Source organism: Megalobrama amblycephala, linkage group LG11, assembly GCF_018812025.1.
Source record: "Megalobrama amblycephala isolate DHTTF-2021 linkage group LG11, ASM1881202v1, whole genome shotgun sequence".
In the NCBI taxonomy this organism is placed as follows: domain Eukaryota; kingdom Metazoa; phylum Chordata; class Actinopteri; order Cypriniformes; family Xenocyprididae; genus Megalobrama; species Megalobrama amblycephala.
Genome location: NC_063054.1, coordinates 35168137 through 35191892, shown reverse-complemented (window position 1 = coordinate 35191892; position 23756 = coordinate 35168137). Strand labels below are relative to the sequence as shown.

Sequence of the window (23756 nt, the reverse complement as noted above, 5' to 3'; positions counted from 1 at the left end):
TTTTGCTTTTTCATCCATCTATTTTCATGGTTCAATCCTCTTTTTAACTGAAGGCATATATATATGCAAACACAATTTTATTAGTTTAACAGATAAAACGCTTTATGAGAAGTTTATGTACAAGAAAAAGGTTCAGTCCAGACAAAACGCACAAATATAACAAAACATGTAAATAAAGATGTTGACATCACATTAAAGAGCAAATAATTACACCAGCTCACTCAGATCTGTCAATCTGCATATGTAAATAAACCATTAATTTTTCTTAAGGGTTCATTCTTTTTCCAAAGTATAATTCTAGACTAAACATTTCAACCATTTTAAAGGAGTCTTTCCTCCTGATGGCCTCCTATCGCTCACAGTAGTGCAGGTAGGTTCTCTGATCAGCATCATTTCAGTCTTTGGCATCTCCCACTCCATCAGCATTAATTGCAAACATGGCCTCCGCCTCAGGCAAACATGGGGAGTCGTAGATCTTACATATCCGCGTCTCACCTCGACCCTTTCGCAGGTATAATCTGCAAGATAGACACAGAGACATTATAGAGTATGTCAGCATAAATCGACATTACGATCATCATCCACTAAGTTTTACCGAGTAGTTGATGCGTGTGCCAGAATGTTTCCTCCAATCGGCTTCTTGGGATCTGCAGAAAACATGGCCGCTCCATCCACCTGTGCTACCACCTGGTTAGTGATGACGACGGCCACGCCAAACTACAAACGAGACAACATGCATATATCCATGAGCTCACATTATATACACAAGATGCTAATGAAAGACTAGGAGTGCCACTTAAAAAAATGAAATAAAAAATAAGAAGCAAATTTATAAATCACTTTTCAAACTGATAAACATGTAAAACTTGTTTAAACAGTTAAATATTTAAAAGCATAGTTAAATGTAAATAAATATGATGTAAAAAAATGATGTTTATTTAATGTTTAAAAGTATAGCTAAATGTAACAAACTAATTAATCACTTTAATTAAAAATAGATATTTAAAATCTTTATTCGTGTCTAAAAAAATTATGTAAATGTAATACATTCATAAATCTTTTTTTAAGAAAGGCAACATTTAAACAGCATTTTTATAAAGCATTTACAAATTGCTTTTTAATATCCATTTGATAACGAAGTTAAAAAAAAATGAGTAAATTTTAAGAAAAAATTTTTTTGTTAACCAAAATAAACGTTCATTCTTATTTTTTCATTTAGTTGCCAATGTAACATTTCTAAACATTTCTTTTTCTAACTTGATTTACTAAAATAAACAAACTTTAATGAAACTTAAAAAATAAAAACTAACAAAAATGAACAAAAACTAGATTTTTAAAAAACAAAACAAAATGGAAATATTATACTTAAAGCCTTTATATATATATATATATATATATATATATATATATATATATATATATATATATATATATATATATATATATATATATATATAAAATGCATAAAAATATTTTAATGTATTAATTATGCCTTTGTAATGCACTGTATGGTCTCATGAATAATTATAACCATAGTTATAATAAATTATATTACTTATCTATTTACTGTTACACCTTTAGTAAATATAATGCATTAAAACACATAACAATCAACCAATTTCAGATGTAGCAAGTAATCTGCAAATATTACAATGCATTTTAACTTTAGTTACAATTATTTATGAAACGATAATGCATTATAATGTACATCATGAATAATGCATTATACATATTCATGTTACCAAAAAAAAGCCTAATAAAAAAGGGAAACACAACTTAAAAAAATAAAACATTCAAAATACAGATAACAACTATAATAGTACTATAATAATTATAAAATAACACTGTGGATTATATGTAAATATGTTATGCAGCTTAGTAACAGGTCATTACTAAATTTAAAATATATATTTAACATTATAAAATTAGAAATTATTATAAAAGCCATTTAAAAAATAAATAATATTTTTTTTACACAAAAAAAAAGGTCTTTTTTTAATAACAATCATCATCTTTTAGATTATGCATGGAGTTTGTAAGATGCTTTACCTCATCAGCGAGACGGAGCAGCATGCGCAGAAATCGGCCCAGATGCCCCTGACGGGCGGACAGCTCTCCTCGTCCAGAGTAATCTGTCCTGTAAAGTGCAGTAGCGCTGTCTACGATGAGCAGAGCGTATCTGAAGAGAGATTCAGAATATTTCAGCACATCGAGCGAATGGAGACGGTCTGGAGTCATTTTCTGGCTGGATGTGTGCGTTACCTGGACTCGGTCATCATAGCGGAGGCCTGATACAGCAGCTGCGTCTGATGGTCTGTGTTGAAGGCCCTGGCGTACGCCACATTATCCAGCACATCACTGCCCACCAGCCCGTACCTGACACCGCAAACACAGAGTTCAATGTTTTGCACTTAATGGATTAATACGAATGCTCAGAAAGCGGCTCTGACCTCTCAGCTACAGCCAGCAGTCTCTCTGGACGGAAGGTTCCTTCTGTGTCGATGTACATGGCTTTTCCTTCCCCACCGCCCTGATCTATAGGCAGCTGAAATACAAAGTTCATATTTTAATAAAGCACTCACATGAAAGTTATTGTATTTACCAGCTTTACATGGTTATTGAGTTTAACAGAGGTTAAAATACTGAATATAACTTTGCACAAATTCATGTGATTTTATCACATTAATCTTATGTTAACGCAATGCCCAGTTTCACAGACAAGGCTTAAGCCTAGTCCCAGACTAAAATGCATATTTGAGCCGTTTATCTATTATTATCAATGTAGAAAACAGTTCTGCTGCTTCATATTTTTGTGGAAACTGATACATTTTTTTTCAGAATTCTTAGATTAAAGGATTAGTTCACTTCAGCATTAGAATTTCCTGATAATTTATGTTTATCTTTCTTTCTTCAGTCGAAAAGAAGTTAAGGTTTTCGAGGAAAACATTCCAGGATTTTTCTCTACATAGTGGACTTCAATGGGGACCAACAGGTTGAAGGTCCAAATGTCAGTTTCAGTGCAGCTTCAAAGAGCTCTACACGATCCCAGATGAGGAATAAGGGTCTTATTCGCCTTAAGTAATCATGCTGGAAAGGTCATGCATCACAGGCGGAAGTACCGAGCAAGTGTTTACAAAGCGAACGTGCAAAGACTAAGTCAAACGGCCTTTACAAAAAAAGGTAAAACAGCAATGTCAGACAATTTTGAAGTTGGAGGAGAAGATGAGATGGAGTTTTTCGCCCTATCGTGGTACTTCTGCCTACAGCAATGCAGAAAAGTGTGACCTTTCCGACGTGATTACGTCATGCGTGAAACATCACAGAGCTAGTGCAAGATGAGCATTTGTGTTTAAAAAGTATATAAATTGTTTTTTTTTTTTAGAAAATGACCGATTGTTTCGCTGGATAAGACCCTTATTCCTCGTCTGCGATTGTGTAGAGCTCTTTGAAGCTGCACTGAAACTGACATTTGGACCTGTTGATCCCTGTTGAAATCCTGGAATGTTTTCCCTTAAAAACCTTAATTTCTTTTCAACTGAAGAAAGAAAGACGTACACATCTTGGATGACATGGGGGTGATGAAATTATCAGGAAATTTTAATTCTGAACTGAACTAATCCTTTAATAGAAAGTTCAAAAGAACCTCTTGTAACATTATAAATGTATTAACTGTCACTTTTGATCAATTTAATGCATTCTTTCTGAATACAAGTATTAAAAATAAATAAGTGTGCATTACCTGGCAGGTGACGGCCAGTGTGTGACACAGCTGCGTCTTTCCAGTGCGGAACTCGCCGAACATCTCAGTGATGGATCCCGTCTCGATTCCTCCTGCAGAACACAGACAGACAAAGATCGATTAGATCAGGTGATTACAGCATAGAGTGTATTATTTTCCGACAGACAGTTCAGTTCAGTGTCGCACCCTGCAGGAGTTTATCAAGCTCTTTGGATCCTGTGGAGATCTGGATGATTTCAGCTCTGCGCTGGTGGAACTCAGTCGCTGTGGTGAATCCCATGGGAACCATCTTAGCAGCCTCTGTCTGTTAGTTAAAGAGTTAGAGGTTTGTTCAAATCAATAACACACAGAATGAGAGACAGCAATAGCTGCGTTTCCACTGTCGGGCCAAAAGCGAGCATGCTATTGCGTTTCAGGGCTAGTCGTGTTTCCACAGTCACTTCAGGGGCTTGATCGGGCCTTTTTAGGGCAAACTGTACATCATATAAAGCGATCGAGTCTATTCAGAAAATTTGGACTAAAGCCCTATTCGGACGGGACTAGTTTTCCAAACGACGTTTGAGTAACAATTCTTATCAACCTACTTCTGTGATTTTATGTACGGATTCGGACGGGACTAACATCTCCGTGTTTATTACCGAGGTAGGAGTGTCTGTGTTTTACATGTGGGCATTTCAGAAGATCACGTGTTCAGAATGCACTTTGAAATATAAAGTAAAACGTCCTAACACATTTAGTGTTTTGTAAACATTTTATAAAAATTGTAGTGTGAAAAAACTAAACATACATTTATCATCATGATTTAATAGAACTGGGTTCTTATAATAAACCCACTGGAATAAAAAGTTTTAACTTATATAATTTACACGTTATGTAATTAAGTGCAGAAATGAAAGTAATCTTACCTGAAACTGATATTACAGTAGCCAGTCTTAACAGTTTACGTGATTTGGCTCTTCTTGTTGATTTATTTTTTTCATTTCTTCGCAGTGTACCAAACACATCTACATCCATTATCGGTGCGCAAAAAAGCAGAAACTTGAATACCGGTGCGATATCGAGAGATTGTACGGTAGTTCATGTTGACCAAAACACACAGGAAAAAGCGTTTTGGAAAAAACATTTTCGGAAATCACAGACATTCGCATTCGGACGGGATTAGATTTCTCTGAGGACCGCCGAGTTTGACGAAAAACAGTAGGTAATTTGCTCTGGAATTTTTACAGAGTTCGTGTGAGAAAAAGACAGACATGACAGATTCGGACGGGATTAAAATCTTAAAGTACGTCTGTGAAACAGAAATTTCTCTAACGTCCCCCTGTGAAACTAGTCCCGTCCGAATAGGGCTTAAGTCCTCAATTCATATGGATTTGTTTTACGATCTCTTTATTAACTTTTTGAAGCGTCAAAGTGGTAGTTGTGTAGACCGTCAATGGAGGAACAGAAATCTCTCAGATTTCATTAGATTTCATTTGTGATCTGAATATTAACGAAAGTCTTACAGGTGTGGAACGACATGAGGGTGAGTAAATGAAATGAAAAGTAAACTAAACCTTTAATGGAGTTGTTTTGTGCATTTCTGGAGCATTTTTGTGCTCTTTAGCCCTTGCACTGGCCTGACAGTGTAAAAGCAGCTAATGGTGATCAAGGTCTCACCAGGATCTTGTCGGCTTTGGCTTCGCTGATTCCTTTGATGTTCAGCAGCTCTTTCTTGGGCGCGTACGCAACGGCCTCCACGGTGTGAAAACCACCATCTTCCAGCTTCTTAATGTCACTGCTGCTAATGCCACACTGCTGCAAAGAGATTTACAACAACATCATCAATAAACGTTCAAACCATGTTTGTGTTTATATCTGCCATAGTAGCCGTACCTCCAAACGGGAAACAGGTTGTGGCCCAAAATTTTCCTCCTCCTCGATCTCAGCCTCCACCTCCACCCGGGATGCGTTCCTCATAGCCATATTTACTGCTCCAAAACACATTACACTTGTATATTATTATAGACCACTAGTGATGTTTGTATATTAAAACTTCTTAAAGGATTAGTTCACTTCCAAAAATTATTTTTTCCTGATAATTTACTCACCTCCATGTCATCCAAGATGTACATGTCTGTCTTTCTTCAGTGGAAAAGAAATTAAGGTTTTTGATGAAAACATTCCTGTATTTTTCTCCTTATAGTGGACTTCAATGGACTCCAAACGGTTGAAGGTCAAAATTACAGTTTCAGTGCAGCTTCAAAGGGCTTTAAACGATACCAGACGAGGAATAAGGGTCTTATCTAGAGAAACCATCACTCATTTTCTAAAATTTTTTTTTTAATTATATATGTTTTAACCATAAATGCTCGTCTTGAACTAGCTCTCTTCTTCTTCTCTATTAGAATTCCAGCAGTGCAGATGCTGCTAAGTGTATTACTGCCCTCCACAGGTCAAAGTTTGAACTAAAATGTCATATACAATATGCTAGTGCAAGTATATAACAATTAGTTCAAACTTTGACCTGTGGAGGGCAGTAATACACTTAGCAGCGTCTACACTGCCGGAATTCTAATAGAGAAGAAGAAGAGAGCTAGTTCAAGATAAGCATTTACAGTTAAAACGTATATAATTTTAAATTTTATTTTTAGAAAATGAGCGATGGTTTCTCTAGATAAGACCCTTATTTCTCGTCTGTGATCGTGTAGAGCTCTTTGAAGCTGCACGGAAACTGTAATTTTGACCTTCAACCGTTTGGAGTCCATTGAAGTCCACTATAAGGAGAATAATCCTGGAATGTTTTCATCAAAAACCTTAATTTCTTTTCGACTGAAGAAAAAAGACATGAACATCTTGGATGACATGGGGGTGAATAAATTATCAGGAAATTTTTATTTGAAAGTGAACCAATCCTTTAATTTTTTTCCATAACACATTATCAGCTTAAGAAATTCAGCAGTATGTTTACATTTAAACCAAACACGAATGGTTCTTTTAAACACCAGATCAGGGTTCAAACTCAACTTGACTAATATTTTAATTACTTTTCCAGGCGTTTGTGACAATTTACAAAAAAATAACTTCAGAAGACAACGATATTATACATGTTTGGGCATGTATCAAGCTATTATTTGAAATACCTAACATTATATATATTAATAATACCACAGTACTTTGATATATAGCATAGTTTTAACATAGTATTCCAGTTCCTCTGAGAATACCATGGTATTATTAAAAGTACCATGGAATTATAATCGGAAACAGTACTATTTTTTAAGAATCAAAAGCACAATGCGCAAATTAACTAAACTAATGTAACAATAATCAATTATTTGTCCGTTAAAGATAGTAAACTATATTTCCCCACAGTGTAGGACATTAATTTAATAATCAGTCTGATTACAAAACACCCACAGAACACAACACACACATCCTATAGCGCTCTCATCGACATAAACAATGTGTTTAAACATGTTCTCACACTATAACTCTTATAAATGTGTCAGCGTAATCGTGTAGACGTGTAATTATTATATTATTTAAATCTTTAATATCGTGATTATTGTTTTTGTCACTCACCCGCTGCAACTGTTGCTGCTGCTGTGCTCGATCTGAATTTTCCCGCGTGCCGCCGTGAGGCCACGTCAACGACGTCATGACGCCATCACGCCAATGATGTTTCATAACATCATAATCAGTATTGCTTTTCTTTCACTACTTAATGTATTTGTCTTCCTTATTATTTATGATTGATGTCATCCATTGCTATATTGATATGATTAAGTTGTTCTTGTTCAATCTTGCAGTAAAAAAAAAAAAATCAATCAGTATTAAATAAAGGTTTTTTTTATAATTTATTTTTTAAAATGTTATTGAAACGGAATTTTTTGAGGACATTTGAAATATGTTTTTTTTCTCCCTATTGTTATGCATAACATCAAATGATACAAACAGGTTTGAATTTCGGGGTACCATTATCATACCATTATTTTATAAAGAAACCATTGTGTATGACATAGTTCTGCAAGTGTAATAAAAACTCAGAGTTCATAGTGTTTTTCAGGGTTTATGTTTCTACTCATCAGTAAAACAAGTTACAGGCAAGAGCATCACAGAAAGTTAAACTTGTAGAACCTTCCAATATCAATAGCTTATGAAGACATATGAAGAAAATATAACAACCTACTGTAACATTTTTACATCCATGCATTAGCATTTATCTAAAGTAACTTACAAGAGAGGAACAAAGCAATTCATCAAGGAGCAAAAAAAAAAAAATCACAAAAATATTATCATTTTCCTATTATAGTAGTTATTTATCTTATTTATCTTGCCCCTAAAAATAAACATACATAAAATAATATACAGTGTAAAAACAAATACATCAGTAGCATTGTATTATAATGAAAATCTGTTACTTTTCTAGCAGTCTCTCTAAGAAAATGCAGTCATGAAAAAGAAACATTATATTATATTATTATACAGCAGAATTGTGCCCCTTTCAGAACGCAATTAAGAACCTCTATAAAATTCCAATTTAGGAACTAACGGTAAAGCTTCGGTAAAGTTCTCTTCCTGTCAGTCAACTTCCTGTGGGGTGTCGGCAATTCAGTTCAAACTCATGAACTGAAAGAGAGCAAATTCTTAAATTCTGCCATCAGAAATGCATATGTTACAGGAGAAATTTGCATTGAGTTCACTATAATACTGCAAATGAAGTATCTATAGACAGATATGACTTTTAAAATGCACAGAGGCGACATTCAGAAGTCCTTTTTGGAGGGTGGTAGTTGGTTATCATATGGGTTTTCTGTGATGGTTTCTTCAGTCATGTTATTGCTATCTTCTGATGGCACCGGGTCTCCAAAGAGGGTGCTCGTTTTCACGTAATATATGAACAAGAAAAATCCTATAAAACACAAGCATTTAATACAAAACGAATGTGATATTATGCATGTTTTATAGTATATTAGAATATAGTATAACAGGTCTTTAGTCTGTTGGGGTCAGCGGACATTATTCCAGTAGACATTTTACCACAAACATGCTGTGAACAGGGATTTTGTTTTCGTTTTTAAGTGTATTTATAATATAACATGAAAATTAACATCTTCACCCAAAATATTATTAAAAATCCAAATATTATTAAAAAAATTGTTAAAGATTATTTATTTGTGATAATGCAGAATCCTAGTGATAGTTAATTTCCTATGAGCTTTTTGGGTTTTTTTAAGAATTTTTTTTTTTGCATAATAAAATCTGTAGCTGTAGTTTGGCTTTTTGGGTCAAATAATTTTGTCCGATAAATGCCTTAATCAAGTTTAGTGTTTTGTTCTACCCCCATATTTAAAATATTAAAAAATATAAAATATTTCCTAATATACTGATTGTTGAATCAAACTTGTAGAGTCATTAAAAAACAACAACAACAAAAAATATCCCGTCCATCCATCCAATATCCCATCATTTTTGGACACTACTGTAATATAATATAATATAAAATATAATAAAATATAATAATTAATATAAAATGATATAATATAATATATAGCTCTACAGTTGTATAAACCCATGTTTTAGCCCATGTTTGTCAGCTTTAAGAATGTCTATATGCTAAATGTTGTTAAAATGATCATTTTAAAGTGCCCCTATTATGCTTTTTTGAATATTACCTTTCATGTAGTGTAATTTAGCTGTTTGTGAATGTAAAATGTCTGCAAAGATCAAAGTGCATAATAAATGGAGTTATTGAAAGAATCAATTCTAAATTGCTGAAATGAGTCGTCAGTAATTCCATTCTCACTTCCTGTTACGAAACAATGTAACAAATTTGCATAATGCCAACCTGTGGTCTTCATTGGCTGTCTGTGAAAAATGTGTACTTTGATCCTCAAACACTATAGCTGTAGCTGAGACTGGAAGAGTTTGGTTTGTGTGTCGACAAGTCGAAGTTTTCTGTGCTGCAAAGGATGAGGACTCGCACTCAAATTGATATGGAAAAAATTACGCCATTGCTGTATCACTGTGTATCAAGCACTGAGGAAGAGCATTTTCATATATGGTAATGGCCGTTTAGTTTAGTTTAGCAGTAGATCAATCCCAACAGACTGGGCCGTCTGACCAATCAGAGTGGAACAGTCTCGCGGAAAGGAGAGGTTTAGAAAGACTGAATCTTCGTTCAAACCGTTTTTAGATTCTTTGAGAAATGTATATGCAATAAATGCATTTATAATTTTCTGCAGAAAAGCTCTCACCTTGGAAGGAGTTTAGTATGGTGAATATGTAGTACGAGGACATTTGCAGACCTCCATAGCTGAAGAACGCAAAACTCCAGGTGAGTCCCAGCATACAGCAGAGGCCCAGGACGGTGGTGACGTCCAAGGTGGCGGTTCCTGAGCGTTTCACCTTTCCAGCCTTGTTAAACTTGCTCACCTTCAGCATGGAGAGCCATCGCAGCACCACGATGCAGGTGGAGAAGGTGAAGATGAAGACGAAGCAGTAATAACCGATGTTCACGGTGTAGTGGACAGTGGTGTCTAAAATCCAGCACCTGCAGGGAAAATAGTGCAGACGGTTAAAGGTGACAATTTTTTTCTTTATATATTTATGCTCATAACTATTACTTCCATAATGTTAGATATATCACATATATTACATACATGTACCTATAGGTACACCTGTTCAACTGCTCATTAACACAAACATCTAATTAGCCAATCACATGGCAGCAACTCAATGCATTTAGGCATGTAGACATGGGTTGTGTCCAAAATCACCCCCTATACCCTTAAACAGAACACTATTTGACAGGACAGACATTTGTAGTGGTGTCCGAAACCATAGTGGACCTTATTGAGTGCACACATTCAATCCCAAAATGCACTGCAATAATGAGTGTACATGGCTACAGAATACCCATAATGCACTGTGAGGGCTGTGCCGAATAAATTCCTGCGTCTGACCAGAAGATGGTGCCAACAGCTTAATCATACATCCATCTATTTTCCAAACTGCTGGTCCAATGTGGCTACAGCATAATATCATATAGCTATAAATTCCTTATTAATTGATCATTAAGTTGTTTAATTAAGGTTTATAAATGCTAGTTTTCATGACAGAGTTCAAGATACATCTTTTCATCTTATTACTGAAGCTGCCAGGTACAAGCACAAACTATGGAAAAGCGGCAGCCTTTCCAGTGCACTCAGTGTCCGAATTCACTCACTCGTTTTCATTCACTCCTTTATGTGGACTATATTAGTGGATGTCTTATTGATGTCAGAGGTGAGAGAAGAATGGCCACAGTAACTTAAAAAGCCACTTGTTACAACCGAGGTCTGCAGAAGAGCATCTCTGAGCACACAACACGTCAAACCTTGAAGCAGAGCTACAGCAGCAGAAGTCACACCGTCAGCTAAGAACAGGAAACTGAGGCTACAGTTCACACGCACTCACTAAAATTGTTCAATAGAAGATTGGAAAAACGTTGCCTGGTCTAATGAGTCTCGTATTATACTGCAACATTCAGATGGTAGGGTAAGAATTTGGTTTAAACAACATGAAAACATGGATCCATCCTGCCTTGTATCAACGGTTCAGGATGGTGATTTAAAGGTGCCCTAGAATCAAAAATTGAATTTACCTTGGCATAGTTGAATAACAAGAGTTCAGTACATGGAAATGACATACAGTGAGTCTCAAACACCATTGTTTCCTCCTTCTTGTGTAAATCTCATTTGTTTAAAAGACCTCCGAAGAACAGGCGAATCTCAACATAACACCGACTGTTACGTAACAGTCGGGATCATTAATATGTACGCCCCCAGTATTTGCATATGCCAGCCCATGTTCAAGGCATTAGACAAGGGCAGGACGTCTGGATCTGTGCACAGCTGAATCATCAGACTAGGTAAGCAAGCAAGAACAATAGCGAAAAATGGCAGATGGAGCAATAATAACTGACATGATCCATGATTACATGATATTTTTAGTGATATTTGTAAATTGTCTTTCTAAATGTTTCGTTAGCATGTTGCTAATGTACTGTTAAATGTGGTTAAAGTTACCATCGTTTATTACTGTATTCACGGAGACAAGAGCCGTCGCTATTTTCATTTTTAAACACTTGCAGTCTGTATAATGCATAAACACAACTTCATTCTTTATAAATCTCTCCAACAGTGTGTAATGTTAGCTTTAGCCACGAAGCACAGCCTCAAACTCATTCAGAATCAAATGTAAACATCCAAATAAATACTATACTCACATGATCCGAAGCATGCATGCAGCATGAATGACGAACATCTTGTAAAGATCCATTTGAGGGTTATATTAGCTGTGTGAACTTTGTAAGTGCACTGTATTATAGTGGAGAGCTCAGGGGCAGGGAGCGTGAAGATTTAAAGGGGCCGCAGCCTGAATCGGTGCATATTTAATGATGCCCCAAAATAGGCAGTTAAAAAAAATTATTAAAAAAATCTATGGGGTATTTTGAGCTGAAACTTCATAGACACATTCAGGGGACACCTTAGACTTATATTACATCTTGTAAAAACTGGTTCTAGGGCACCTTTAATGGTGTGAGAGATATTTCCTTAGGACCATTCATTTAAACGCCACAGCCTACACGAGTATTGTTGCTGTCCATGTCCATCACTTTATGATCACAGTGTTCTGATAGCCACTTCCAGCAGGATAAGACACCTTCACAAAGCTCAAATCATCTCAAACTGATTTCTTGAACATGACAGTGAGTTCACTAAACCCAAAAGACATCAACATTCAGCAGACCTCAATCCAATAGAGGATCTTTGGGATGTGCTGGAATGGGAGACTCACATCATGGATGTGCAACAACAACTGATATCATGTCAATATGGAGCAAAATCTCTGAGGAATGTTTCCAGCACCTTGTTGAATCTATGCCATGAAGAATTAAGGCAGTTCTGAAGGCAAAAAGGATCCAACCTGATACTAATAAGATGTACCTAATAAAATGACTGGTGATTGTATGAAGTTTGATATTTTTCTCACACAGTAAAAATATACAATGTGCAATGATGTCATAGAACCTTTTAGTGAACACAAAGAACTTTTTTTTCTAAGTGAGAAGAACATTTTAATAATCTAAAGAACATTTGTCCACTATAAAGAACCTTTTGGGTTCCATGGATGTTAAAGGTTCTTCATGGAACCATCAATGCCAATAAAGAACATTCATTTTTAAGGAACACTCCACTTTTTTTGAAAATAAGCTCATTTTCCAACTCCCCTAGAGTTAAACAGTTGAGTTTTACCGTTTTCGAATCCATTCAGCCGATCTCCGGGTCTGGCGGTACCACTTTTAGCATAGCTTAGCATAGTTCATTGAATCTGATTAGACCGGTAGCATCTCGCTCAAAACAATGACCAAAGAGTTTTGATATTTTTCCTGAATGGATTCAAAAACGGTAAAACTCAACTGTTTAACTCTAGGGGAGTTGGAAAATGAGACTATTTTCAAAAAAAGTGGAGTGTTCCTTTAAGAGTGTAGGTTTTCATGCATATCATTATACAATATGCTGCCATTATATTTTAAGAATAGCATCTCATCATATTTTTTGGGTTTACTTACATGGTTACATTGCTTGACTCCGTGCGTATGGTCTGCTCACCATATTTGCTCAAGACAAAAAGGATACTGACGATAAGAGCAGGAGGAACTGAAACAAATTGTTGACAATGCAATTATAGTATAAGAATCAACAGTCTGAACAGCATTGAATGCAAAATTGTGCATTTGATCATAGGCCACATATTTTAGCATGCATATTTAAAGTTTTTGAACTCACCCCACCCAATCACAGAGATCTTGAGGATGTAATGTTTGATGACGACTGATTGTCTGGCCATTTGCAGGCAGAGGTGTAAAGCCTCCACCGCAAACCAGGTGAAACTGGCCAGCAAGCAGTAGTGCATGAATGCAGCCATGAGCTTGCAGGCGTTGTGGCTATTCGCACGTGCAACGTATTCATTAGTCAGGAAGGCCACGTTGAGCAGAAACAGTGCAAAAAAGAGATTCATCAGCACGTGGGCTGAATTAGTAGCCTTCACTTTCCTGAAATTTAAAATGCAAAAACTAAATCAATATTTTGGATCCGTTCTTTGTGAATTGAAAATGATTCAGGGTGGGTTGCACAACTAAGGGTTACCTTTGATAATAAATTTATTTTAAATCTTTGATCCTGTTACAGGCTGTTCAGAATCAGTTCTTTCTTGTGTCTTATTTTGAAGGCCAGAGGTCAAATTTGTCGGCCACAAACATCATCAAGAATGTCTCATTTCAGAAAAGTAACCATTACAAATCTGACTGCTATTTCTTGTAAAGCATGAACAATTGTAATTTCTTTATGATTTTGGAATGTAATGAGGCAGCCTCAATGACATATCCGGCCAACAAATTCACAAACATCTATATTACACATTACATGGAAAATATTATCTAAAAAAAGCATAATAGGGGCACTTTAAAGAAAATTAGGTGTCAAAATGATTTTTTGTTAGATTTGTTTTGTAGTCAAAATTATGCCACAAAAGCTGTCCATTAATGAGATCATATTGGAGATCTCACATTGCAGTGGTACAGAGAATCATATCTCACCTTAAGAGGAAGTGAATAAAAAATGCGACTCCCAGGAAAAACATGGAGAGGCCGCAGCCGATGTACGTGATGTAGGTCAGATTGACAAGGTCACTTTCAGAAATGGTCATATCTGGAGGGGCCTGTATTAAAACATGGTTCAGTTAGACTGTACAGGTCAGTTTGGACATTGGCAATCTTAAGGATTCAGTAAACACAAAATGTAGTGAAATAAATATACACAAATCTGCCAGTAGAGAACTTATACTCTGACTCTAGCTTTGGCAAAGCAAGTTTAACAGATTCAGAAGAAATGGAGAACCTACCATAAGCACAGCGAAGAAAGTCAAGTGTTGGCAATTACACGTAATCTTACTTCCATTAACCACAGTAAAGCACCCTTCAGTTGTCCAGTTTGGCTTACTTCCTGATGAAAAGGAGGGACTGGTTAGTTTTGAGTTGATTTAGAGAGAATTAATGAATGTTGCCTGACATCATGGCTGATTTATGATTAGAAATCGACATTCATGATTCACGCTCCACAGCATGGCCTAAAAGATCAGGACTCTAGTTCTCTATACTTCTACACTCAAAAAAATTGTAAGCATTTTTTTATTTATAAAAATGTTTTATTAAGCGCTAGTTTTTTGTTTTTTTTACTCATTTAAAATTCTTAATATAAATAAATATCCATACAGTAAATCGAGCATAATATAATCTTGAAATCTTGATTCCCTCAAACTCAGGCTATATTAATCTATAAAAACACAAAAGCATCACAGACCACTTCCATCCCATGAGTTACAAGCAGGAGTTCCTATCTGCTGCAAAGAAATAAATCAGGGTTTTAGAAAATAAGATTCAGACTCATTTAGAATATTAGAAATACCTTTTTCCATGCATAATTCATTACCTGTTTATTGCTGAAGACCAAACTGATGTTTTCAGTCAGATTTGAAATTTCTGTGCCCATTTCGATTGCATAAACTTCATCCCCCAAAACTGTACTGTTCTTTTCATCCTTTAATAAAAATGCAACGATATTGTTTTTGTTTTTTGGTTGCTAAAAATCAGGCTTCTATATAGAAACATGATGTGATTTACATCACAGTTAAGATTAAATAAGATCAATGTCAGTAGTCAAAATGTCCTGAACACTGTTCATGTTTATTTACATGTTCAGGATACTCTGGATTTGCATACCTACAAAATGTCCTACTTTATTTTTATTTTTAAGCCACACATTTTATGAATACAGGCATTATTGACTATGTTTTCAAGAATGTCTAGTTTAACTAAAATCACTTGTTTAGAAGTAGCCAAAAATGCCTTCTGTTATGATGCACAATGAGTTCAAATCATTTAAACATATCATAAAACTTGACCAAGCCTGTTTTTCCAGGTGTAGCACATTGAACATGATAGAAACTCTGAAAGTGCACATCTTTTGCAATATAAACATAACTCTCTATATAAGCATAAACTCTGTCAGTATGAAAACAAAATGTAAGCCAGCCTTTGTAGTTTGTATATGCTTTGCTTGTATATTACCTATGCGTACGACATGAAACAGGCTATGTTTTCCAGTATACAGGAATTAAAAACGTTTTTTTAATACCTGTGTCATGTTGGGAAATCTGAAAAGACCCAACAAAGCATTTCCTGCACTTTTGTTGAACGCTTGCAGAGAGGCTTCCTTTGGAATAGTGAAAGTGTTGGGAAAGTTTTTCAGTTGGCTAAAATCATCTATAACCTGTAAACATTAGGCAATTCTGTGCTGAGTTACACTTTATGTTTTTAAGAGATAAACATTTTGTCATCACATTAAAACACTTTAATACAAAGTTAAACAAGATGTGTAGGCTATATATTTGTCATCTTCACACTTACTTTTAGGCCAGTATCTGAAGAGTAGGTGAAAGCGGTCATCTTGATATCAGACACATTTTGAATTTTCTTTAAAACCCCTTTAACGCTACCCATGGATATAGATGCTTCGGTCAAATTCCCCATGAAAGACAGCATATTGGTGAGATTTTTCATGGCCCCACTGAACAAGAAACAAAATTATTATTATTATTATTTTTTTTTTTGTGATAAAATCTCTGATATAGAGTAAACTAATAACATTTTTTTTTTTTTTTACAGCCATTGAGATTAGGTACTACATAGGGGGTTAGATGGAATAAATCCCATGTGACCCCTATTTTTTTTTCTCATGTACATCCCTCAATAGCAATATTAACTGCAGCAAGTTATGATGGAAACCTCCTGAATGTGGTCATAAATTTTGCCATTTAAAAGATAACTTGATACCTGTATAATTACTATTACCACTAAAAAAACTGACTAGAGTTAAATGGCAAATAAAAGTGTACTTACGCAGCTGTTGCAGCATCTGTCCCTGTTTTACTATTATTAAATTTATTTGATATTTCTGGTGGTAACTGGACTTGTACTAATTTTTTAAAAGGACTTCCACACTTAAAACAAGTTGCAGTTTTATTAGAGATCCCAATGGTGTTCATTTTACTTTTATCATCTGCATTTGAATCTGTGTAAAAACATAATGATAAAAAGTAAACAAATGAAGATGAAATGATTAAGAGCAACACAGCACTGTGGTTAAGTGACATGTTTATTCTGATCAAAAAGAGATTCAAGCAGAAATGCATGATTTTGAAAAAGAGGCATATTAAAACACGTTCTTACCGCTACACTTGGGATCATATCCTGCATTCTCACATGCCTTTGTGGGATTCAGGCAGGTCATACTACAGTCTTACATACACGACACACAAAAGAACAATATTACAAAGTGTGTACAACATGCAAATAATAAAGCCTGAGGAAACATTTAAATGTCTGTCAAATTTATTACTGTCTTTTATAACAGGGCAGTTTATCATTAAGCTTAGAAAAGTATAGCATATACAGCATCTGATGACACTCTAATACATCTCGAATATTGATATAATATTTAGACTTTGTTGGGATAATACTTACTCTCACTTTTATTAAATCTTGGAGGGTCATTTTGCAGGGTAAATTTACAATCTTAAAAAAAGACAACAAAAATACGCTCTTAAATATCAGATACCTGAACTGCAAAAAACAACATGCTTGAATTAATGTAATTTCAGTAAATCAGATGAAAACTTTCAAGCAACACTCCAAAGATTACAAACCTTAAAACTGAATGCTTTGAAGAAAAAAAAAAAAAAAAAAAATCAGTATATGGAGCTTAGGCTTTATGCATTTTTGATCCAATTACGAGTGGACAAAGCTAAAGGTAAATTGTCTGGCTATCACCAGACCAAGCTCAATTTAAAATTGAACATTGGTCTGGGGAGTTTGCTATGCATTTCCTACTGCACAAGAGGCGTGATCAACGAGCAATTGGATAGTCCTTCAACCAATCAGATCAACGATCCGGGTGACGTGCTTTTGCAGAGCGATGCGAAAACTCCAGACAGGTTTAGTTTGTATTGGTTTGTAGCATTGATCAGCGGTTTGCAGAAGCAGCAATGGCATCGAGCGATTTTTGCAGGTTGTGCAAAAAAACATGAAAGTGAGTGGTATTTACACCCACTCGAGCCATTTGTTTGCTAAACTAAAGAAGTAATTTAGCATCATTGAGAGGTTAAAAGGAATTAGATTGATGGTCGTGCGAGAGACGTCATCGTGTTATACCCGCCCAGAGCCAGTGCTGTCACTGGGGCGGTACCTTAAGGTACAAAGGTAAAAAGGTACATCTTTGTACCTTACTTACCCCTAAATGGTGCATATTAGTACCTTAAAGGTACATATTAGTACTTTTAAAGTGCATATTTGTACCTTAAAGGTACATATTAGTACTTTTTTTCCTTTGTACCTTAGGGTACCGCCCCAGTGACAGCACTGTACCTTTTTTTCTGACAGTGTAGAAAGAGCTCTGTACCCACCAATAGCGAGCAAGGTGTATAAGCCAGTCTGTGATTGGTTCCCGCAAAAGTGTAACAGATGCAGCAGAAATGAATGTACGGGTTTCCAGACTGAGTTGCCGGGCGAAATCAAATCGCCGGCAGATCAGGCTGGGTTTACCCAGTCTAAAAGGTAAGTGTTTTGAGCTTGCACACTTTCAACCACATTTTGGATGTGGACAATGACAACAACTGCAATCGTACTGCAGTGTTAGCAGTAATGTGTTTTGCTTGAGTACTTGTGAACGGATCAACAAAAATTTTGACTACCTTTTGATTCCAGGTGTAAATGAGTCATAAGATCCTTTATGGATCAGTCTTTAAAATGGTTTACTTTCCTTTTAAACATCACAACAGATTTTTATCATTCAGTTTAAGTTTTAGAATATGAAAATATTTGAAAATGTTTTTGAATGCAGATTGTTTATCAAGTAAAGTGAACTTCAACTGATATTCTTTGCTCAGTGAATTTTGTCATTCAAATCGTTTTTCTTTTTTTTTTTGCTAATGATGTTTTGTATCATTTGGCTTCAGAACACTTAGTGTAGCATATAAGTTGACAAGTCTGAATAAATGAAAACTGGACCTTTTAAAGAGCCTTTTAAACCACTGTCATTGTATTTCGAAAAGCATACCACATAAATATAAGCAAAATTAAAAATCCTTCATTCACCTTGTACAATCCAGTTTGTCCAAGTGCCATTTCTGCATTTCCCTTCCATTAAACAGACAAACGTGGGTAGAAATGATCTGCTTATGTTGAGTTCGTATGGTGAGTCTCTAGATAAATACACACCACATTCTGCAAAACAGCAGCATAGAAAAAAGGTTACTCTGGGCTAAAAATAAATAACAAATCATATGAATTTCTAAAGAAAATCCAGAGGTTTTTATTATTGATAGTGGCGCTAAGAAGTTAATACAAAAGCCCAAGACAGGAAGAAGCCCAAATACTTTCAGACCCACCACTGCTGTGTGTTGTAGATGGTGTGGTTCCTGTACAGTTTGATTCAAATTTAAAAACAGTGATGTTGCATAGATTTTCTGAGAGAGTTGTCTTTTCTGAAAGACACACACACACACACACACACACACACACACACACACACACACACACACACACAAACAAAAGATAATTTTAAACTGGCCAACAAATTAAAATTCACTGTATCTATTTTCTAAATGCATGTTCCTGATCTTATTGTGAAAGTTCACCCATTAATTTATTCATTTATTTTTTGACCTCGTAAATTTTAATCAAATTATCATAACTCTATCTTGTGTAAGGTCCCTGTAAGTTTGTGACTTCTCCAAGGTCCCTTTCAAGTACAGCCTATATATACAGATTTCGGCTGCGTCTGAAATAGCATATTATTTGGTACTTCTGTTGAATAAGTACTTAACCATTAAAAAAGTGCATATAGTATGAAATTAGAAAAAAACCCTGCTAAACATCCATTATCCAATTACAACAAATATTATGCAATCATTTAAGACATTTCTGCTGTATACAAATCTTTTGGCATAGAGGGTTCTTTAAAATTGAGTCTAGAACCGATTCTGTAGAGAAACCAATTGAACCTTTTTTTCTTTTTTAATTATCCATTACACTCAAATCTAGAGTAGTGGCCAAAACTGATGTCTGGAGGAGATATTTGTTTTTAATGACCCTATACAAATTCGATTAAACCATCAAAATATGAAGAAAGTATTTAATTTACTTATTTAAATATTTTAAACATCAGGAAAGAACAAATATGATAAACCTTTTTGGTTAAGGTATTTATCTGACAAATTGTTTGGCAAAAAAAAAAAAAAATGCAAAAAGCAAATTGCACACAGGAAAAAGCATACACTGATTACAACATAATGTAATTATTACTATTTCATTGGTTTTGTTTTTTCAAGTGTTCATAATTTCTTTGTATTGCAGCCTGGCCAAAATACCATGTCCAAACAATTTGGCATGTTTCACTGCATTATTACAAATAAAACAATTGACTCCAAGCACAACTACGCGATATGCTTACAAAATCTTTAACCAACTTTTCATAATATTTGTATAAAGGGTGAAGATGTCAATTTTCCTAGGCTGGACACTTTTGGCTACTACTGTACGTCACAATAAGGAAGAAAATATTTGTCTATTTTGCAACTTCATTAAGATTATTCCTGTCTGGTATTGACCACTGCAAACTTTAAAGCATGCTTAGTTAATGACAATGAGATTTTAGAACAATTATACACTTTTAACAGCACAGAAGATTTTGGTTTTCTTTTTCTTAGTATTGGAGATGAAGACAGGCAAAACAAAAAACATTTTTTGAGGAACATTTATAAAAAGTTTCTCTCTTTAATATGGTGTTTAAGCCACATTTGGTTCCTCCTCACCTGACAATGCACCTGGCAATGCACCTAACGATGCACCTAACGATGTAGAATTAATTTGGCTCGATGTGCTCCAGAGACCTTTATTGCAATAACCTGTTTAATGGAAAAATGATAAACAACAATAATGTGGTCACCAAAAAGTAACATTTATGTCACATAATAGCAAAATTTACCCACTACAATCAGTATTTTAATTGACACATTTAACTGTCAATCCCTTTCATGAACATGTCTGATATGAATCACCTGTTTTCCAATATCCCATGAAACCATCTGCACCGAGAATGAAGATGTCATTCTCCACATTAATTCCATTGCCTGAACCACTGGACTTAATGTTAGTAAGAGGACAACCAGAAACATTTCTAGGGTTATGCTCACAGGGTCTAGTCAAATCTACTGCAGATATGCAGAAGAGATTAGATAAAATGAGCAGGAGACCACAGCTGTTCCACTTCATCCTTGACAGGATCTCCAGTTTCCTCAAAAACATCTGAAGAGCTGCAAGAAGAAAAGTGTAAAACATGAAATACACAGCGTTTTGCTTTTAAACTCGAATGCAAATGAAAACAACTGTCAATAACATTTTAGAAAATCCCTGTAAGCAATACAAATTTTTGAATGAAGCATTTGCGCCGCAGAGCACAATGTTTTCCTGTCATTTTTAAGTAATGGAAGCTAATAGAATTATATCTCACAACTGTTTATCAGGTTAGATGAAATTCATTCACAAACTTCTAGATATTCATTCTGACAGAAAGACTACATTATAATATATCCACCTTATTTTTAACATAACATTAAATTTGTAACTTAAATGTGCGAGGCTTCCGGTGTCATTGCAACACAAACACTGCAACAAAAACACAATTTTATGTTTTAGCGAATCAGTGGCTCATTCGTACGTTTTCAAACAATCTGCTCTCGCCCCAGTGACAGGTTTTTTAGGGGTGGGGTTAGGAGTAACCTTCATGCTTTCATCATTTTTTTGTAATAATCATACGTTTTGTACGATTCACATTACACAAATTTACATGAAATCACCACCTCGTAACATAGCTACGTTAGTTATTTTAGCTGTGCAAAAACAGTCCTTTATGCTGCTTGATACTGCATTGTTTGTTATCTTATTATTTCAATTTATTGTCGTAATCATAAACACTGGTTTTTAGCACAAATAGGAAATAACCTTTGTTATAATACTTTAATATTTTTATTATAATACTTTTATTATAATACAGTAAAGTATATATAGACATTTTGTCTAAAAACATTAACAAAAATAGAGAAAACTTTTATTATTATTTTATTTATTAGGTAACACTTACAATAAGGTTCATTTGGTAACATTAGACAACATGAACTAACCATGAGCAATACATTTGTTACTGTATTTGTTAATCTTTTCTAACATTAGTTAATAAAAAAAACAGCTTTTCAGTGTTTGTTCATGTTAATTCAAAGTGCATTAACTAATGTTAACAAATACAACTATTGATTTTAATAATGTATTAGTAAATGTATAAATTAACATTAACAAAGCTTGATAAATGCTGTATAAGTGCAGTTCATTAACTAATGTTAACCTTATAGTAAAGTGTGACCATTTATTTTTCAGAATGTGATTGAACCATATCCCACAATGAATTCTACATTTTAATTTAACTTTTAGTCTTTTCTCTTTTTTGGTGCAAGTGATAAGCCACAGTGTAATATTCCAGTGCGGTTGGACTAAATATCATCACTCTAGAAAAACCGCTTGGCCTTCAGATTAAAAAATCAGGAATAATTGCTTTTATACATGAAAAAAGAAGAATGCAAAATCACATTCTCTGACACAGTGATATGCAATAAGACACATTAACTTGTGGTACATTTACATTTACCAATACTTTATCCAAACTGATTTTAAGTTTTTTTTTTTTTATCATACTAGCATTGCCACTGTCACAATACAAAATTTCAAGAGTATACAAAAGTGTAAAATTCATTTTACTGAATCGCAGTTATTTTCAAAACGAAAAGGTTTACTTGAATTCGTAACACTCTACTAAGATAAAGCAAACTTCTTACCTGGTGAAGAGACGTTGAGTCTTTCCAAATACTTGTATAATTTCATCAGATATAGGTGGAACTTCATTTTGCATGTAGCATTTCCTCCCTCCCGCTGTGGTTTTCTGTTTTTGTTAACCACATCTCTTCATGCAAACCAGCTAACGGAGAACAGGGGGATGAGACACACCTGACCAGCCACACTCTTTACAATTACATGATTATATTGAGACATCAGTAAGAAAAGAGTTTCGGCATGTTTTCCATGTTGTAAAGTAGATCGTAAACTTGAAGTTAATATACAACTGGACAATGACACACAATGAGATGCTTGTACAAGAGAACAGGCATCATTATACGAACATAAGCATCAATAAACATAAAGAATCAAATAAGGTGATACTGTAAAATATAAATACAAAAAAATGTTAAACAGACAAATCATGGATTTTAAATGTTGTAGTGTTATATGAATGAGTAATTAAAACAACAGTGGTTTGACATCTTGGTACATTTTTTGACAGTTTTGTTTACATTTTTCTGGTCTGCTGCAGTAAACGTGAAATTTTATAAAAATATTTTCAACTTTTTTTTGTTGTCAGCATATTTAAAGTTTGTGTCTATAAAGAAACTGACTTTCAAGAAACTCCCTGAAAAAAGTTACAAATAAATGTATTTGGTTTGCCGTTTGCATTAATTATATTATTTTTCTTTTATTGAGCATTTAAAAAAAAAATTAAATTGTATCAATAGGATTTTTTAAATTATGGAAACTTAAATAGTTTTGTAACTTTGTTACATTAGTTACAGTGACTAACTGACATTTTCTCTCATGTTGCATAAAATGTAAAGTATTACTGACATCACTGATGGTTTACTATCACTGCCATTGTTACCACAAAAGATCAGTACAACTGATTGCTGCGAAAAAACAGAGATACAATCTCAAGTCTTAGAAATACAAACATATCCTGATGCGCAACAAGGATTTAGTAAAAAGAAGCCCTGTGTT

The 23756-nt window shown here is 34.6% G+C and overlaps 2 protein-coding genes across 6 annotated transcripts in view; both read right to left on the bottom strand.

Annotated features, from left to right (window-relative positions):
* Positions 1 to 100: 100 nt before the first annotated feature.
* rad51 (RAD51 recombinase) lies at positions 101 to 7447 on the bottom strand. 2 transcript variants are annotated; one of them, XM_048207694.1, is made up of 10 exons: positions 7301 to 7447; positions 5612 to 5706; positions 5396 to 5533; positions 3926 to 4043; positions 3740 to 3831; positions 2451 to 2545; positions 2263 to 2376; positions 2050 to 2179; positions 596 to 717; positions 101 to 518 (listed from the first exon to the last, which is right to left on the bottom strand). In XM_048207694.1, exons 2-10 carry the CDS (start codon positions 5699 to 5701, stop codon positions 395 to 397), a joined length of 1023 nt encoding a protein of 340 aa, XP_048063651.1. In that variant the 5' UTR covers positions 5702 to 5706; positions 7301 to 7447; the 3' UTR covers positions 101 to 394. The 2 variants fall into 2 exon arrangements, with proteins under 2 accessions (XP_048063651.1, XP_048063652.1); XM_048207695.1 differs by having other exon boundaries at positions 5612 to 5709; positions 7301 to 7398.
* Positions 7448 to 7767: 320 nt separating this feature from the next.
* Positions 7768 to 23756, bottom strand: part of adgrg11 (adhesion G protein-coupled receptor G11) — a 36471-nt gene continuing 20482 nt past the window's right edge. For 2 of the 4 annotated variants that reach the window (XM_048207689.1, XM_048207690.1), the window contains exons 3-20: positions 22766 to 22905; positions 20939 to 21193; positions 20693 to 20785; positions 19268 to 19363; positions 18975 to 19103; positions 17346 to 17396; positions 17052 to 17120; positions 16722 to 16893; positions 16230 to 16389; positions 15958 to 16092; positions 15253 to 15360; positions 15124 to 15163; positions 14666 to 14766; positions 14361 to 14482; positions 13552 to 13817; positions 13335 to 13422; positions 9976 to 10271; positions 7768 to 8630 (exon numbers count right to left, since the gene is read on the bottom strand). In XM_048207689.1, coding sequence (XP_048063646.1) covers positions 8485 to 8630; positions 9976 to 10271; positions 13335 to 13422; positions 13552 to 13817; positions 14361 to 14482; positions 14666 to 14766; positions 15124 to 15163; positions 15253 to 15360; positions 15958 to 16092; positions 16230 to 16389; positions 16722 to 16893; positions 17052 to 17120; positions 17346 to 17396; positions 18975 to 19103; positions 19268 to 19363; positions 20693 to 20785; positions 20939 to 21193; positions 22766 to 22832 — 2394 coding nt within the window. In that variant the 5' untranslated portion in view covers positions 22833 to 22905 and the 3' untranslated portion in view covers positions 7768 to 8484. The remainder of the gene's footprint in view (positions 8631 to 9975; positions 10272 to 13334; positions 13423 to 13551; positions 13818 to 14360; positions 14483 to 14665; positions 14767 to 15123; positions 15164 to 15252; positions 15361 to 15957; positions 16093 to 16229; positions 16390 to 16721; positions 16894 to 17051; positions 17121 to 17345; positions 17397 to 18974; positions 19104 to 19267; positions 19364 to 20692; positions 20786 to 20938; positions 21194 to 22765; positions 22906 to 23756) is intronic. The other 2 variants (XM_048207691.1, XM_048207692.1) reach the window with 2 other exon arrangements.